The 18,247-nt window shown below is 41.7% G+C and overlaps 2 protein-coding genes across 5 annotated transcripts; both read left to right on the forward strand.

Moving 5' to 3' along the window:
- The first annotated feature begins 268 nt into the window (after positions 1 to 268).
- Positions 269 to 6,697, forward strand: prkag3a (protein kinase, AMP-activated, gamma 3a non-catalytic subunit). Of its 4 annotated transcripts, none has more exons than XM_085448648.1 (13): positions 2,570 to 2,811; positions 2,915 to 2,954; positions 3,155 to 3,255; positions 3,374 to 3,455; positions 3,542 to 3,600; positions 3,918 to 3,963; positions 4,067 to 4,121; positions 4,205 to 4,331; positions 4,421 to 4,586; positions 5,818 to 5,855; positions 5,966 to 6,112; positions 6,200 to 6,388; positions 6,513 to 6,697. In XM_085448648.1, exons 1-12 carry the CDS (start codon positions 2,794 to 2,796, stop codon positions 6,314 to 6,316), a joined length of 996 nt encoding a protein of 331 aa, XP_085304774.1. In that variant the 5' UTR covers positions 2,570 to 2,793; the 3' UTR covers positions 6,317 to 6,388; positions 6,513 to 6,697. The 4 variants fall into 4 exon arrangements, with proteins under 4 accessions (XP_085304775.1, XP_085304774.1, XP_085304773.1 ...); XM_085448647.1 differs by having other exon boundaries at positions 2,571 to 2,811; positions 3,918 to 3,978; positions 6,200 to 6,392; XM_085448645.1 differs by having other exon boundaries at positions 2,571 to 2,811; positions 3,918 to 3,978.
- A 960-nt stretch (positions 6,698 to 7,657) lies between these two features.
- On the forward strand, positions 7,658 to 17,210 carry retreg2 (reticulophagy regulator family member 2). Its single transcript, XM_085449962.1, has 9 exons — positions 7,658 to 8,003; positions 8,441 to 8,544; positions 9,143 to 9,173; positions 9,531 to 9,660; positions 12,051 to 12,135; positions 12,245 to 12,382; positions 12,670 to 12,758; positions 13,278 to 13,413; positions 14,753 to 17,210. The coding sequence occupies exons 1-9, from the start codon at positions 7,750 to 7,752 to the stop codon at positions 15,517 to 15,519; spliced, it is 1,734 nt and encodes a 577-aa protein (XP_085306088.1). The 5' UTR covers positions 7,658 to 7,749; the 3' UTR covers positions 15,520 to 17,210.
- Positions 17,211 to 18,247: the final 1,037 nt, after the last annotated feature.

An 18,247-nucleotide genomic window follows, 5' to 3' on the forward strand; every position in this document is an offset into this window, starting at 1 on the left:
TGCAGCCTACTGCAAAAACACACTATTTATTCCCATTTCTTCTTACAGATATTAAATAGGGGTGCAACGATATTCGTATTGATATTGAACCGTTCGATACAGTGCTTTCGGTTCGGTATGCATATGTATCGAACAATACAACATTTGTAATTTCTTTTATCAATTTTCCTTCTGACGATGCTGTCTGTGTTGAGCGCTCAGTGAATCTGTGTTCGACTACTCCGCCTAGGCTGCACTGTCGAGCGCAGATCCACTGAGCGCTCAACACAGACAGCATAGTCAGAAGGAAGAGCGCAGGGCAAGCTAGCGAGACAGAAGTTAAGCTCTACTTGCAACAGGCAAATTGAACCTCATTCAGATCTGGCGTTTGGAATTATTTTGGTTTTCATGTGACGTATGACCCTGAAGGTAAGCGAGTCATGGACTAAAGTAAAACAGTATGTTGGATGTGCCATGCAATGCTCAATTACATTGGTGTGAACTAGTGTGTTAGAGCAGTTAGCTCGTTAACGTGTTGGCCGTCCAGCCCCATGCACGGAGTGATCGGTGGTAGCTCGTTAACGGAGATTTGCCATGTTGTGGCGTTAAGGTCATTTCAACGAGATTAACCTGAAAGCACTAGCGGGAACACAACGAATATGACTGCACATTTACGCCGACATCATCCTAGTGCAAAGACAAGTGGAAGCAGACAAAAAAAAAGCAAGCATGCTACTAACTTTAGCCGAGTCATTTAGACAGCTGTTAGCACATGATTCTCCTTATGCTGCTGAGAATATAGCCCAGAAGAAGCGGATAGTATAGCTTTTATTTTGGAAAGAGCCATTTCTCTGTAATAAACTCTTTTCCAAAGATGAGTGATTCCTCAATCAGATACAGGGCTTGCAATATCGCTAGCCCGACGTCCTGGAGCTAGCGATTTTTTTCAGTCGGGCTACCAAAATCTTTCTCTTCCCTGCCCGTCGGGCTATTGTAGGAAAAATATATGTCAATGCTTTTGCATTCTTTCAGAAATGTAGCTGGGTAATTATGTCATTGGCATCGGTGAGCCACTGTCAATATGTGACATATTGAAGTCGCGTTTGAATTTGCGCTTGTTTTTTTGCTTTCACTTTGCAATCGTGCGAACTGTGTATAGAGAGCGACAGCACTGATCTGTGAGTGATGATAATTTGTGCACCAATTCCTCTGACATCGTCTTATTAATCGTTAGCTTACTATGCAAACATGACAAGTGAAATCTCCCGCAGCAAGCTTAAACATGTGAGAGGTTGATCGCGCAGAGAATCGCTGAGCTTATGTGAGTGAGCGTGTAAAAGCATTTCAGTTCTGCTGAGCCAAATAAGACAGGTCAGGGTGAAGAAGTGACAGCCAAAGAAAAGCTTACCACAAAACGGAGAAGTTATGACAAATCAGACTATAAGGCAAAAAGAAAGTGCAGCTTTATGGTTTCATGGACAAAAGAATTTCTGTGGCTGCGATATGACGAGCTAAATAACCAGGGCTGCACATAAGTGGTCTGCAGGTGCGCATTCGCTGTCAAAATAAAAAACACGCACAAGGGTTAGGGTTAAATTTAAAAACTGTACTTTTGAGTTAAAATATATATTTATAATTTTAATAAATGACAAATTAAAAATGCATGAACATTTTTTGTATCGAAAAAATATCGAACCGTGACACCAAAGTATCGAACCGAACCGAACCGTGAATTTTGTGTATCGTTGCACCCCTAGTATTAAATGGTATTTTGGGGTAATTCCCAAAGAGCTCTTACCTGAAATGTCTTGGCAGGGGGTGCAGTGTATCCTTAAAAATTTGAGGAAACTTGACAAGTGAAGGGGAACAAATTTGATTTTTCAATTATTTATTTATTTTTTGTTCAACTCATCCTCAGTATTTATGGAGGAGGTCAGGAAAGAGGTATAACAGTTAGTATCTATAGCCATGTGCAGAACACTCTGTCATGGTTTGGGGCTGCATTACAGCCAGTGGTGTTGGATATGTGGTGAAAATTGATGGAACATATTTTAATCCACCGTGCAATACCATCTGAAAAGTGTCTGATTGGCAGTGGGTTCATTTATCACAAACACACTGCCAATGCAGTAAAAGCGTACCTGGGTAGGAAAACACACGGATAAATTCGCCTACCTAGACCTCGGACCTCAACATTATTGAAGTAGCGTGGGATCATGTTGACAGAGAACAGAAGAAAAGGCAGAAACAATCAAAGAAGAGTTTTGAATGTCCTTCAAGAATCCTGGTGAATTATTCCTGAACACTACATAAAGACATGACAAGAACGCTGCCTAAGAGAGTTCAGACTGAATAAACGGTAGTCTAATACTGACCAAATATTGACTTTCGAGCTTCTTAGAATTGTACAAACTATTTTTGCCTTATATTCTGTATTTCCATATATATATATATAAGTATGTTTGTATATCACACTTTCCTGGCAAAATATGAAGAAATGAGGGTTTATGGGATTGCACTAAGTGATCCCATAACAGTTGAAAAGCTATTCCATGTTTTTAAGGGCCAGGATAAACGTTTTGGATGAGCATTTTTACAGAGGGGGAAAACAGATGTCTGGTTTTGGTTGAATATGGGATGTCCCTCCCCCCTGACTCTATGCCAAGCTTCTCTTACCCCTCCCCTACACTCCTGGCTTGACACATACCATTTGAGAACTCCTAATATAGACCCAGCTGCTTTGTAGAAAAGGCTAACAAACAGTCTCAGTTTCCTGCTTTGAAAACCACTTTTTCATGGACACAAGACAGAGTCATGGAGCCTCGTTCACAGGTGAAATGTATATGATTGGGGGTGTCTGGGAGGTTGATAATATTTTTGAAACCAAGGAAATGAGTAGCCATGGGGATTTTGTTGACAGTGATATATGTTATAGGTGTCATTCCCAGAAAAGAAGCAGGAAATACAGAGTCAAGGTACAATGCCTGGCAGTTGTCTGGGTTTGGATCTGTGCATGGAAATGTGCATATGTGTATTTGCATTTGTTGGCTTTGTGCTGTTAGCACTTTCCTTAATTTTGTAGCTGTGTGTGTGCACGCATGAATATGTCCTCGTCTATAACTGCTGAACCCTGTTCAAACAGTGTGTTGTGACCAGCTGGTGTATTTTCTCCTAGAGGCTGATTCCACAGTCTACATGAAATTCATGAAAAGTCACCGCTGTTATGATGCCATTCCAACCAGCTGTAAACTGGTCATATTTGATACCACACTACAAGTGAGCCTGAAGCTTTTCCATGAGCTGTTGCACATCTAGACTTTCATATTGAATTGTCACAGAGTAGTGTTATTTACCTGTAAAACATCACTGACTGAAAAATCTTTAACCCCAAAAGGTGAAAAAAGCCTTTTATGCACTGGTGGCAAATGGCTTGAGGGCTGCACCACTATGGGACAGCAAGCTGCAGAGATTTGTGGGTAAGATGACGGATTAATGGGACAGATATGGTAGACTGGGCTCACTCACTGGTAATAATGGGAATGTGAATCCTCCTCTGCCACAGGTATGCTGACTATTACAGATTTCATCAACATCCTTCACTGCTATTACAAGTCCCCCATGGTGAGCACTAAATTCCCACAGTTTGAAGCCACTCAGGTTGGACGCCCCTACTGTAGAGTTAAACAAAGGACTCGGGGCTACAATCAGCCCAGGAAAAACTCCAATCTGGCCCACTGGACGTTTTAGAAACATGTGAAAGAGGGCATACATTTCTGACTTTTAACTTTCGTAAATTTTACAACTTGTCCTACGGATAAAGACCTCCCGCACAGCCATTCATACTACACCCATGTGACAGATAAACTATTAAATGACAGAAAAGTTCCTATTTTCTTGCTAGCAACTATAAAAATGCCTGTCGTCTTTGTTTTTTTAAGGTTCAGATGTATGAGCTTGAGAGCCACAAGATAGAAACATGGAGAGGTGATTCCCTTCGAAGTAAATATGCAAGCAGGAATGAATGGCATCATCTGTGCCCAGAGGTCTATGAAATTCATCTGAGCCGTTTCTCTCCTCTTCTGTTTAGATGTTTATTTGCAGTATTCCAATAACTTCCTCATTAGTATCTCTCCAGAGGCCAGGTGAGTGGACACAACACTCTGAGGCACCTCTGTTTCAAATTCCAGTTGGCAGGCATTCCTCTTCTTATCTCTTCTCCATCCAGCCTCTTCGAAGCCATCTATTCCTTACTCAGATACAAAATCCACAGGCTGCCCGTAATCGATCCAGAGTCTGGGAATGTCCTGCACATTCTGACCCACAAAAGAATCCTCAAGTTCCTCCATATATTTGTGAGCAAAAGCTTTAGTTATGATGTTTTTTGTAGCCTTGAGTACCATGATACTTTGTTTTTCAAATATGGGTGTTTGAATTTTTTTAGGGGAAAAAACCTCCCAAGCCTGCATTCACAAAGAGGCCGATCCAGGAACTTGGGATAGGAACTTTCAGGAACATCGCCACTGTCCAGCAAACTGCATCGCTTTATGATGCCCTCTCTATATTTGTGGAGAGGCGGGTGTCTGCGCTGCCAGTGGTGGATGAACAAGGTACATTATACTCAGCTGTCGCTGTCACCATGTATATATTCTACAAAACCACAAGAGTAGCTCTGCACGATTCACTGGTCACAATAATGCTTATCTGCCTTATATTGAGATGGTGCCGTTGTCATTACCACTGCTGCCTCACAGCCAGAAGGTCTTAGGTTTGAAGTGAGCAGTCAGCCAGAGGCATTTCTGTTTGGAGTTTGCATGCTTTCCCTGTGCTTCCCACAATCCAAAGATAGATTGATGCTTCTGATTGCCTGCCCCTTGTAAACAATAGCTTGAACAGCAGATGGGTAAGTCCTGAGGGACATCCACTGTATATGATGTCATACCGTGAAGAAAAACCTACTGGAAAGAATAATTTACGCCAGTCTGAAGCCTGAGCTTTTGGCTCACAGTGATCACTTGTATATACACTTATCAAGGCTGACTGTGTGTTGGACCCAAATGAAGGACTTGGAAACTACGTTTACTCTAAGAAACAGCTTTACTGCAGAACTTAAACTGAGTACAAAATAATCCAGATCAAAACCAACCACTACAAACCTTCAAGGAAGTGTGCAAGGGAGGACACAATGACCAGCAGGAAACCGAGGACTTAAATACTCACCAGGTAATTAGGAAGATGGGGAAACACCAGGGAAGACAGCCGCAACAAATCAGGATAACAAAGCAGGGGAATTAAAACAATATGAAGCACACAAAACACTATCAAAATAAACGCGGGCACACACAGAGAGACCCATAGGAACTTGACAAAGAGACAGAAGATAAACAAACATGGAGATAAGGTAGAAGGAACAAAATGGAAATACAAAAGAGGAAATCAGAAAGCCAGGGAGACGGAACACAGAGTGACAAGGCAGACCCAGGGACATGCCGGAGGAACAGGAAGGGAGCACAAAGCACGATAACAAAACATTGCGTAACCTAGAAGAACAAGAAGATAAACAGAGACTAAACAGATGGTATAATAATTTCCAAAGGAAAATATTGCCTATACCAATATCCAAAACAGCTCGATTAAAACATAAGTGATCCTCACCAAGAACACAAAGCCCTGGATCCAAGACCCAGGGACCATGACACCCCCCTCATTTGACACTTTGGCCATGCTTTAATGTGTATCCACCACTGAAACAGTGTACACATGACAGAAAAAAACTATAACAATAAAGACTGTTAGACTTGTAACCCGGTTATTACATTGTCAAACTATTTGTTTTCCCAGGCAAAGTGGTGGCACTCTACTCAAGATTTGATGTCATTGTAAGTACAAATCTAACGTGACTATATTTATCACTCCACTTATTTTCCTTAAATATCAAAGCACTGTTCACACACACACTTTCCCAGATACCGTTTTTGATCCATTGCAGAACCTAGCAGCCCAGAAGACCTACAACAATCTGGACATGACGATGCAGGAGGCTGTTGAAAAGCGGATATGTTGCGTTGAGGGAGTTATTAAGTGCTATCCATATGAAACCTTGGAAACCATTATAGACCGTATAGTTAAAGCTGAGGTAGACTTTTTTCAGCCTCTTTAAGATTTATCGTGAAATTATGAGGTCAAAGGATAATAAAAGAAAAGTCCTTTGTGCTTATCCCAGGTCCATCGGCTGGTCCTGGTGGACAGGGCTGATGTGGTGAAAGGCATCATCTCTCTGTCTGACCTGCTGCAGGCAATGGTCTTAACCCCTGCAGGTATTGATGCCCTCTTGTCCTAGCACCAGGGGAAAGAGGGCCCCCCTCCCCTCCTTTAGCACCTGTGTAGGCTTGAGTCTTGGCAGTGCACCCAGGCAGGTTGGCTCATGACCCTCTTTTGTGTTTGTGCTGTTTGACTGATGCTTTGTTTCATTTTCTACATACTCCCAAGATCAATTCTAAGTAGTGTGATTACAAATGTTCTTTTTTGTTTTACAGAAATTGGCATGTGACTGAAATGAGCCCTCATACCAGGAAGAAATAATCCCCAACTCTACTGCTGTTTATATGCTTTCTGGACCCTAATGCCTCAATGCATCTGCACAGCTCCACAACACAAAGCAGCATTTGATCAGTAAATGTTTACTGATTTTGATAACATTTCTCAATTACATTTGTATTTAAGCTTGTTGTGTTGTCTTTTCAGTGCCTCGCCTCTAAAAAAAAAACCTCAAGTATTTGGCCTTCAATTTATCTCACAGATTTTCAGTGGCAAGTCACTCCAGTTTTTGATACTTGAAAAAGCTCTGATAACTTTGTATATCCATCTCCTGCTTTGTGAGCATCAAAAGCTCTTTTTCCTCAAGTCTAATTTCCTTTGGGTTTTTTTCTTAATGAAATTTTAAATCTGTTTAATCTTTATAAGCGTTGCTATTTAAAAAAGAATTCTGTCATGTGCAAATACAAATAATCTGTTTTCTAAAAACAACTAATATGAAACGAAAATAAGCACGTGCGTGAGGAAATCTTGATAAAAAAAAACGTTAAATTTAATAGTTTAAAATTGTATAAAATGTTGCATAACAATCAGTATCTCTAACCACGGGGTGGTACTCTTTGGCTTTCTTTAACCCCGTCTTCTCTACACAGTAAACAAGGAAACACGTGACTCTATTTTTTCTGTTGACGGGCCGTATGATCCGTCCGCCCATCTGTGTACCCGTCTTTGCGACGGACTGGGATCGGAAGAGGAGTTACCTTCAAAATAAAATACACTCGCAGGTCACAGTCTGCACCCACACACACACACATACACAAAACATAATCAAGTGTTTGTGCAATTGTTATAGGAAATGGAAATGCATCTGTATAACTTCAGGTATAAGTTGGCGTTTATTTATGTATTTTTTTTATTTATTTTTGCAGTTTTGCATTTTTCTATTCCGTTTAGTTAAATTTAGCTATCAGAGTTTCACGGCACGTTTCAGTATCACCTTTATTTTAGTCATTTTATTATTATTAGAATATCTTATGGCGGTCTTCTCGGAAGCAAGGTCAATTTTTCTTTTAACATAAACTTGACAGAAAGACGCGACTGTACTCGCTGCTCTTTATCAACCCACTTTATTTTGAAAGTTTTAACCGGATGCTTTATCGTTTTCACTCTGCCCTGCTTGACCCTCATCTTTCCATATACCCCGTGATCTCCAAAACAACATAACAAAGTGGGGGAAACATGGCGAGCGGAGAGGAGGCCAGAAGACGCCCCTCGGTTACCTCCTCTTCGGTCGGCCTGGAGGCCCTGTTCCCTGCGGGGACGTCGGAGCAGGCGTGCGGGGACGGAAACCCGGAGCTCGTTCGCCTGCGGGAGCGTCTTCAGGGTTGGCTATCGCAGTATGAACTCCTGCTGCTGTGGGTGCAGAGGCTGCTGGTCTGGGAGAGGCCGCTGTACAGCATCTTTGTCGCCCTGACACTGAACACATTATTCTGGTAAACGTCGAGTCTGCGTTTAATCACGCTTGTCTCTCACACTGATAAGGCTGCTTTGGAGTGCATTGTTAGCTATCTGGCTAACGTCAGCGAGGGTATTACGAGTGAATGTCAAGATAAGTTAGCTAATCCCACGTCTTTAGCCTAATGCTAACGAAGGTTGCAAGCCAGTTTAAACTTCCTTTTCGGCACGGCATATGTTCCCTGCTAACTATAAGGAATTATATTATATAGATAAAGGTTATTTTGAGGTGTCACACCTGTTAATACCGCAATTCAAGAGAAGACGTAAAGATGAGTGGCTCAGGCCTGGTTGACCAGCTGTCAGTTTGCTGTCTGATTACTTTCCCTTGGCTCATATTCAACCACAGCAATAGGGCTTTAATAGATTCCCCGTATTTGAATTTATATACATGAGTGTGTTTGTGTTTCTGCAGGATCTTGTCCTCCACCTCCCTGCGGCCTCTGTTTCTGATAAGCGTGTCCCTGCTGGGGCTCATGCTGCTGGAGAGATGGAAGCCCAAGTTACCCATCATTACTGGTAAGGTCTCAAAGTAATCACAATGATGCCTTCCTCTAATAGTTCGCGTAATGTTGTCTGTCAGGTATTGCTGACAAAGCTAAAATTCTATTCAAGTTGAAGTTGTTCCTCCACTCACACACATCGTGTGATTTCTGGTATTATTTTAACTGAGTAGTCAAACATCCACAAAATATGTTACAAGGCTGAAAAAATTCTGTTAATATTCAATGTGAGAATCATTAACATCTGAAAAAGTTGTGATGCTGTTTGAAAGTGCAAACCAAACCTGCATGCAGTGATTTGCAAATCTGCCCAATTTTATTCACAATAGAATGTAGAAACATGTTTAGGAAAAATATGAGCTCCTTTTGAGTTTGATGGCAGCGACGCGTCTCACAACTGTTGGGACAGGGGAAGGAAAAGGCTTTAAAAGGAAGCGGTCCTTAAAAAGAAACAGCTGGAGGAACTTTTTGCAACTCGCTGCATTCGGTTTATATTTTACACAGCGGCCCAACTTTTTGTGGAACTGGGGTTGCAGGAGAAAAAAAAGATGTTTCGACAGATTCTTTGCTAATTGTGGGTTGTTTTTTGTTTGTTTTTTGTGTCTCTTCTACAGTTCAACATGTAGACGCTCATCCTGCACAAAGGTTTGTAGTGTAATAAGTTGATTTTGTTTTCTTAAGCAGTGATTTTTCCTGTGTTAATGTAGTGTAAAAGTCATCCATTAAAGTCTGTCCATGTAGGATGTTATGACCCGTTTGTCACACAACACTCTGTGATTATAATTAATTTCAGGCTCCCTGCCTCATTTAGTGTGTTGTGTTTGTGTTCACTTGTGTGCATCTGTCTCCCTCCATCATCATTACGCAAACATGAAATCCTAACCTGCACCTTTGCTAACATAAGTATAGCCTGAACTGCTTCAAATACAGATCTGTGTCCGTCACAGGTGTTGAATTTTTTTTTCTTCCCGTGTGTGCGTGTGTGTTCTTGTTTGATCATAGTGAGACAATGAGCGCGGAGCAGCGTCTGCTCAGCATCCCCGAGCTCAGCCACCACCTGGCTGAGAGTTATCTGACCTGTTGCATGTATCTGCAGGAGATGCTGCAGTACAAACGACAGAACCATGGCAAGGTACGGTGCTTTGGTGTGACCATGGAAACGCATATGCACACATGTTATTGGGGTGAATCTCTAATAGTCCAAGTATAAATGTTTATGCGATTGTTGTCAGGTTGTTTTTTTTCTTTCTTTCTTTCTTTTTAAGAAAAAAGCCAATTCTTCTAGCCATCTTTCCAGCTCTGTATTTTTATTCTCAGACTTTAACAGACGAGCTTTGCATGATTATTTACAAAGTTCAGAATAGTACTTGTATAATGTATTACAGTGGGACTTAGTTCTTAGTTCCTCTCAGTTTGTGCACTGAAACTTTACTTACTTTAGAGCCACCCACCCTTCAAGCCAACTTTCTGACTGAAAACCCTGAACTGAAAAAATCTCTGAACAATAGGTGCGTGGGGCCCTCTGAGAGCTGTATCCCTGAGATGACCTTGTCAGGGATATCCGCTCAGTATCTGAGTGATTAGTGGAGTCTGAAGCTCAATGGGACTACTTGTATATATGCTGGCCTCATTACGTGAAGGATTGAGATTCATATTCAGGTTTAAGATGAACTAAGCTAAGACTGTCAATAAGGAGAGGCAAATTTAGCGTAGTCATGAGAAGTGCTGGGGTTGTTACACAACAAAAGTAATGTATTAGGAATTGCTTATTACTTTTAGTAATGCAGCATATTACTTAATTATTCCTCAAAGAAAGTAATTCATTACACTACTCATTATTTTAACTTTCTTGTTACTCCATAAAACGCCCCTAAACACACACTCATAATCAGCAACTTACAATGTAAAGGTGAGGATACAGTTCATCACATCAGCCCAGATCCCTGTCCGAATAAGGAAACACACACAATCTTTATATTTTAGTTTTTATGTGTAAACACAAAGCCAACAACACAAAGAAAAGTTGAAAACCAGCCCAAAGAGACTTTTAAGCAACTGCCACAATGATTCCGCTGTAGAAATGTGTCCAGATGCAAGCCTGACTGCTGCCTTTGTTACCTGATGAAGTTCAGGTTTTAGCTGCTGGGCTGAGGTCTGCATATACTCAGCTATAACGTCCCTCTGGGTTCTTGGCTAGCTTTGTGTTAACATGCTGTATGTGCAGGTCTTGCAAAGAGACAATGTTGCATTAGCAGCATAATGCAATTGTTTCTGTCCTGGAGACAGTTCCCACTTCACTATCATGTTCTTGTGCTTTTGTACATTAAAAATAAAAGTAACGTCCACATCTCCACTCCTCCCCTTCACCGTTTTCCTCTCGCTAAATGAGTCTGATTGTAGTGCAAGACTACAGCAAGAAAAAAAACGAACACATGACTTGGACATTGGACTTTGGGAATCTCAAACAAGTAATGTAGGCTTAACAACACATTAAACAACTCCTTAAATGTCCTTTTAAAGTGTTTTCGATCATATGACAGAATTAGAATATGTCTGAAAGTGCACCTTGGTTACTTTTTGGAAAACTCACAATGGCGGACTTCCAAGGTAAATCTAGTCACATTTACACATTACTTTCAACACGGCACAATTCTTAAAGAATGCCATTGTGTCAGTTAATAGACACGCACGAGATTAGACTGTGATTGTTATCCCTTCTTGAGCGAGTTGCTCAACTAACTGAAAAACTGGATCCTTTTGGAGAAATAACTGAAAAAGCTTCCAGTTTCTTTCTCATCATTCTACTCTGCCCAAACCTGTCTCGTAGAATCAGTCCTTTGTGGTAAACAGATTTTTTTCCCCCCTGCAGTGAACATGACATCTCCAATATTAGGCTTTGGCCACATTTCACCCAGAACTTGACATGTTTTGATAACAGAGCTCAGATAACAGAGAGATGTGTCTAATGAAAATGAGACCGTTACCCTGTGGTGAAGTTAGTCTGTTGCTTCCAGCTGTTTGCAGAAGTCTTTCTCTTTAGTTTTGAGTTGTAGGTATTTGCACACGTGGCACAAAGTCGATAACCTCATTAATTACAGTGAATTATCTTCAGTCGTTACAACTTAATATCCATCATAAAGACTGAATTGTAAATAGGATTGTGGGCGTTGTGTGAGGCGAGTGAAGTGACACACACAGCCAGTGTTTTTGAGCTGCACTGTAATAATCACCTGATTCCTTTGCACAGCTTTACTAGTGTTTGGATGCATTTCCATAAGTACATGTCGGATGCAGGACCTTTTTAATCATGGGTTTAAAAAAATAAAACTCATGAGTAGTGCTGTTATTCCTTTCAGCGGTGTTTTGGGGGAAAAGTCAACTATATGAATAGCATCACACTAACCGATTGGTAATGCTAGTGATATAAACTATCCCACTTTTAGAAACGGCTATAGTAAAGTGTTCTCTATGATATAAATACAGCACACACTGAAGATATCTCTCGCTTTCTCTTTTTTCCAGTTCTGTGTGATGATGTGCAGTGGCTGTTTTGTTCTGGCTGTGGTTGGACATTACGTACCAGGAATCATGATCTCCTATATTATAGGTGAGCCATAACAGAGGGTGTCTGGCAGTGAGTAATAATAGGAGTCAGTGCAGTAATTAAAACGACAACAACAAAAAAACCCATGTTCATTCTCCACGCTGCTTTTCAGCGCTGAGCGTTCTGTTGTGGCCGCTGGTGGTGTACCATGAGCTGATCCAGAGGATGTACACTGGTCTGGAACCGATCCTGATGAAACTGGACTACAGCATGAAGGGAGACACGGAGCACCGAAAACACGACAAGAGGAGTGAGTGAGAGAGCCACTTTCAGCCGCAACGTGCTTTCAAGTGAAGTCGGCGTCGTTGCGCAAGAATCGATGTAGCTCACCTTTCTTTGTCCTCTCAGCGATACCCAACATCAGGGGCTCTGCACACACAAACAAAAGGAGCCATTGTAAAGCCGCAGTTTCCCTTGGTTACTTGATTCTCATACCGCTGTCTTTGAATCACTTCCTTTAGTGGTTTGTTGTTGTTGTTGTTGTGTCCTTCATGGCATGTTGAAAACACGTGTTTGTGTGTGGGGGGTTTTAAACAGAGATAAAGAAGGAGGTAGAGGAGGGGGACGAGCCCAGAGCTGAAACGGAGAGCGAGAGCGAGGAGGAGCTGTCCTGCTTTGCTCCAACGGTAAGGACCCACACCTGCAACACAACCCACAATGCACAGAGAGTACGTATATCCAAGGGTGCCGCTTTAAAGTGTAAGACTAGCAGAGGAAGCTGCAGCAGCAGCACAGTGTGCTGAAGTCAGCACCGACCTTTATGAATGTGGTGACGTGTTGATGGGAATGGAGCTCTGCGCTGTGCCAAATGACCTGAAGGATTATCTTTCCAGTACAACTGCATTCCATTTGCGCAACAGCAGAAAGTACACGGTTCAGTTCAGTAACTGACAGTGTCATGTCAGGTATTCAGTCGCTATGCTGTGAATGAACACTTGCAGGGCATGGTGCAAACGTAATAAAATAAACAAACTAGTATAATCTGGATTACTTCTACGAGCTATGAAGGTTATAGTCCTTGTAATAAATTCAAACTTGTTGCATGTGGAGTAACCAGAGGAGTCTGGTTATACTTATCTTTTTCAGGTTTTGAAATGTGGAAAATAATGCGTCATTATTTTATTTATTTTGTTTTCTTTGGTCAGGTGGATGTGAAAACTACGGCTCTGGCTATGGCCATCACAGACTCTGAGCTGTCAGATGAAGAGGCATCCATCTTGGAGAGTGGAGGCTTCTCGGTGTCCAGAGCCACCACTCCTCAACTCACCGACGTCTCTGAAGGTAGTTGTCATGTGTCAATGTTGAACTTTGATTAAAGCTATATATATATTTTTTTATGATCCAAGTTGACAGCACGACACAGCTGCTACATCCATGATCTGAATCTCCCGTTCCCCTGCATCCCAAAGGTGCTCTGTTGGTTTGATATCCGGTGACTGTGGAGGCCGTTTGAGTTCAGTGAACTGTCATGTTCAAGAACTGAGTCTGATATGATTTCAACTTTGTGGCATGGCGAGTTATCGTGCTGGAAATGGCCATCAGAAGACGGGTACAGTGTCGTCACACAGCGATGGACATTGTCAGCAACAGTACTCACATGTGGATGTGGTGTTTAAATGATGATCAGTTGATACTAAGGGGCACAAAGCGTGCTAATAAAATATTATCGTTACACCACCATCTTTGACCTGAACCACTGATAAAAGGCATGTGGGATCTATGCTTTCACATGAACTATGACCCCACCATTCTATTTGTGGCACTAGAAATCAAAACTCATTTGACTAGGGAACATTTTTCTAATCTTCTATATCAGTCAACCTGCCGAGGCACCTGACGAGGTCTTCTGCTGCTGTATCCCATCTGCTTCAAGGCTAAACATGTTTGCTTTCAGAGATGCACTTCTGCATATCTTAGTTGTAACGAGAGGTCATTTGAGTTACTGTTGCCTCCTTATCAGCTCAAAGGAATCTGTCCTCAAGTTTCTTTTTTCACTCAGAACTGCCGCTCACTGGATTTTTTTTTTCATTTTCAGCCCACTCTCTGATTGTTTGGGAAAATCCCAGTAAATCAACCGTTTCTAAAATAGACCAGCCCGTCTGGCACCAACAGCCATGTTCATAGTCACTTAAATCACCTTCTTTCCCCATTCTGCTCAGTTTGAACTCTAGGAGGTTGTCTTGGTCATGTCTGTACGCTTAAATTCATTGAGTTGATACTGTTGGACAGGCTGATTAGATAATTAGGTCAACAAGCAGTTGAAGAGGTCTATATAAGAAATAAATTTGGATAGTGAGTGTGTGCAGAGGTGTGTGTGCTGCTCTGTGCAATGTCATTCACCAGTATCAAATTTTTAGAGATGCAGACCAACAGAATTAGCGAAATAAAACAACAAAACTCTCTTTGAAAAGAGCAAAGGAAAGACACTCGGTCTGGCCAAGAGAAAGTATGACAGTATGTGGGCGAGTGTTCCTTTTGGATTGTCGTGCTTCTGTGCATCAGATTGTTATCATAAGGGCAATGTCACCTCATCCTCTCATCGTTAAGATATCACTGTGAAAATTAAATGTGCACGACTTGCATTTATTTATGGTTTTATACTGTCTCTTGCCTACTGCAGATTTGGACCAGCAGAGTTTACAAAGTGACCCAGAGGAGTCGTACCTGCGGGATCTCCCTGAGTTCCCCTCAGTGGAGGAGTTCCCCTCCATTGAGCAAAGTCTGCTTCACTTTCCTCTGCGAGGTTCAGGCCAGGCAGAGGGAGCCCAGGCTGACACTCAGTCCGAAGGGGAACCATTGAGCCCCGCCAGCCTCCTTATCCAGCACCTAGCATCCCCCCTCCATTTTGTGAACACACATTTCAACGGACACGGTCGACCACCTGGGGGCGAAGAGGGCGCGGTGCCTGTGGCGGGCGTGGATGGGGGAGGAGAGAAGACAGAGCCTGCAGTCACCCAGGGTGCACAACGTTCCTTGGAGGCCCTGAGCGAGGAGATAGTGAGCACTGCCATCTCCACTGTCGTGCAGAACACTCTGTCAGCCCTGCTGCGTTCCAGCGAGGCCAGCGAGGAGCCCTCTCTGGCTGAGTTTCTTCCCAGCGAAACCCCACCGGGCGCTCTGGAGACACCTGCCGACACCACTGCTAACACTACAGTTACCACGGCAGAGGAGCTCGGTCCTGACGAGGAACCAGATGAGGCGATCACAACGGAAAGTGGCACCGGCGAGGAGTTCCCCGACGACACACTAGTTCCGACCGAGGAAGAGGACTTTGAGCTTTTGGACCAAAGTGAACTGGATGAGGAGTTGGACATCAGCCCTGAAGGACAGGTGGCGGGAGAAACTCCAGACACACCTCCATCCCCTCAGCATCAACCACAGTCATAGCTGCCCTGCTGCGCCCCTCCCCCAATGTTTTGCTTTTATTTGTATGTTAAAACAACATTATATTCATGCATACAGCTATACAAAACCCATTTATCAATGAGTTTGGAGTTAAAGGGTGTTGGTCAGTGATTGTGTGGCAGATGGTTGAGATACTCGGTGCGTTCTGCTTTTATAGCCTCACGTCAGAAGAGTCTGTTAAAGTCTTGGGAGTCGTGTCTACACCAGGACCATCATTAGCTTCTATCGGGCAGCGTTCATAATTACACAGCTTTACTTTACAATTAAATGCACCATTTCATATTGCATTTATAGTAAAGAGGTTTTGTGTTATGCTGAGTGCTCCCCTGACAGGAGTGTATTCAATGAAAAGCAGGTTTGTGGCTTTAATTAAAAGTTTAGAAACTTTTTTTTTTCTTTTAAGAACCCGTTTGATTTCAGTCTCTTTAGTACAACAGTGATGCCTTTATTTTGTACCACGGCTAAAAGCATCCACCTTGTTTTTTCATTCAGAGGCAGATGTCTATCTATATAGGTGGCGTTAGGAAGAGTTGGAATGTTGGATTAACTGTTAATATATGCTATAAATTATTTAATTTAATGGTCAGTCGATGAAACTTTATAACTAAAGCAGAGGGGGAATTTAAGAGTCTATTTTATCCCTTTGGTTATCCATATAAAGATTGTATGTAAATGTTTTAACGACAACACCAGGTTTGAATCGTAGTTGCACATTCCCACAGTTAGACGAGTAAAACGACACCAATCCACGTCCACACCTTTAGGGTTCAAAGTTAGAAATTCCCATTCAGTCGTTGCTGGTTTTTTCACTCGTTGCCTGAAAACGGATTCTCTGACTTCATTGGATGTTGACAGCTAGTAGATCTTTACCCACATGCGAGTTCTTTAACGTGACACGATAAGAGAAGTGTTCCCAAGTTTCCTCTGTGTGATCAATGCCTCATTTTTATTTACATTTGTAAGTAGGATTTAATTTCATACATCCACGTGTAATTGAATTTGTTATTTATCTACAGACCTGTTAGATATGCCCGTGTACTGTTTGTACAGTGATTACTGGGATCTGTATATTTACCAAATAACCTCCTTTGTGCCATGACAAGTTCATGCATGCCATGCATCACGCATGTATTTAACATCAATATTTGAGGTTGATTTTTCAGTTTTACTAGAGCAGAATTTTTTTCTGTTCTTGTAGGGAATAATACTGTCATTCTGCGTCATGTACCTGGGCCAATGTTTGGGATCTGTATTCAAAAACAAGATGGGGAAGAAAAAAAAAAAAAGATCATCAACAAGAAATTTAGCACCTTGTTCGACTGTATGGAAAAGCCGATTTTGCTCTTGTGAACCACTCAGCATCCAAGTCTCAGGGTTGGGTTGTACAAAGTGAACATACCATTGCGCAAAATGTGTCTGTTTCCCCCAACTTGTCGTAGTGCACTGCATTTGTACTAACCTTCTCCTCTTTTTCAGTCAGCGCCTCCTTGTGCATAGTGTAGAAATGCAAAAAGTGTACATTCTGCATGTAAAAACGGCACCCTGTTCAAGTTCTCCTTGTCGGCTGACAAAGTACTGCACAATTTGTGAAGAAGAAAAAAAAAAAATCAGTTTGAATGTTTCAGGTTTAAAGAGTGCATTAAATTCAGCTTGTTTAATATTTCATTATCAGTGAGGAGAGTAAACGTTTTGATGTGTCCTTACTTTTAAAAGGCCAACCATCTGTACGTGGAGATGGACGGTGAGTGGTGACGTCGGCTTTAGAGAACGATATTAACTGACTAGTTTGTGTACGGTAGTACTGTGATTTATGTTTAAAATCCTGCTTAAACGTTTAAAAAAAAAAAAAAAAGTAACTTACTGAACTGTAAAAATTTAAAAAAAGGAATATATTTTCTAATTTCTCCTTTTTCCATAAAGTACTCAGTTTGATCTTTTATGTCTAAAAATATAACCTCTGGACGTGTTTCACAAAGCGGGACGGGTTTAATGTGATCAGACTGTGATATAAAACTGCAACTGCACATGTGAAAATAAAAGAACAAACTGAAACAAACTTAATATGTTGCAATGACACGTATCTGGATTACTACCTTTAATCATTAACTGGTCTTCAAATTCTGTTTTTAAGAGTGTCTGTTACAGTATTGTGAAAACATAAATGGAAATGCAGTATATAACAAGCTTGAACGTCAATATTTGGTATGACCACCTTTATTCTTCTGCACATGCTGAACTCTCTTAGACAGCTTTCTTGTTATTTCTTTAGTCTTCAGGAATAGTTCTCCAATGGAGGACATTCAAAGCACTTCCATTTGTCACCAAGATGATCCCATCCTGCTTCAGTAATGTTGACGTCATGGCTCTGGGGAGGCCGATCCAAGTTTGGGATCATTGTCACGCTGAAAAATGAAGCTGTTTTCGCTAATCGGATACTTTCCAGATGGTATTGCATGGTGGAACAAAATCTCATGATAGTTTTCTGCGTTCATAATTCCAAAATTTCTAACAAGCTTTCAAACACCACTGGCCGAAATGCAGCCCAAACCATGACAGAACCTCCGCTGTGTTTTACAGATAAGTGTAAACACTCATTGTGACCTTAAGTATACTGTATATTATTGATCATTTTTACCATAATTCCACATTTGGATTCATCACTCTATCAGACCTGTTGCCACTGATTTTCAGTCCAGTTCTTGTGTAATGT

This window comes from Copadichromis virginalis, linkage group LG23 (genome assembly GCF_057382275.1).
Source record: "Copadichromis virginalis isolate Kocher_CV1m ecotype Utaka linkage group LG23, C_Virginalis_male_GT1.1, whole genome shotgun sequence".
NCBI classification, from domain to species: Eukaryota; Metazoa; Chordata; class Actinopteri; order Cichliformes; family Cichlidae; genus Copadichromis; species Copadichromis virginalis.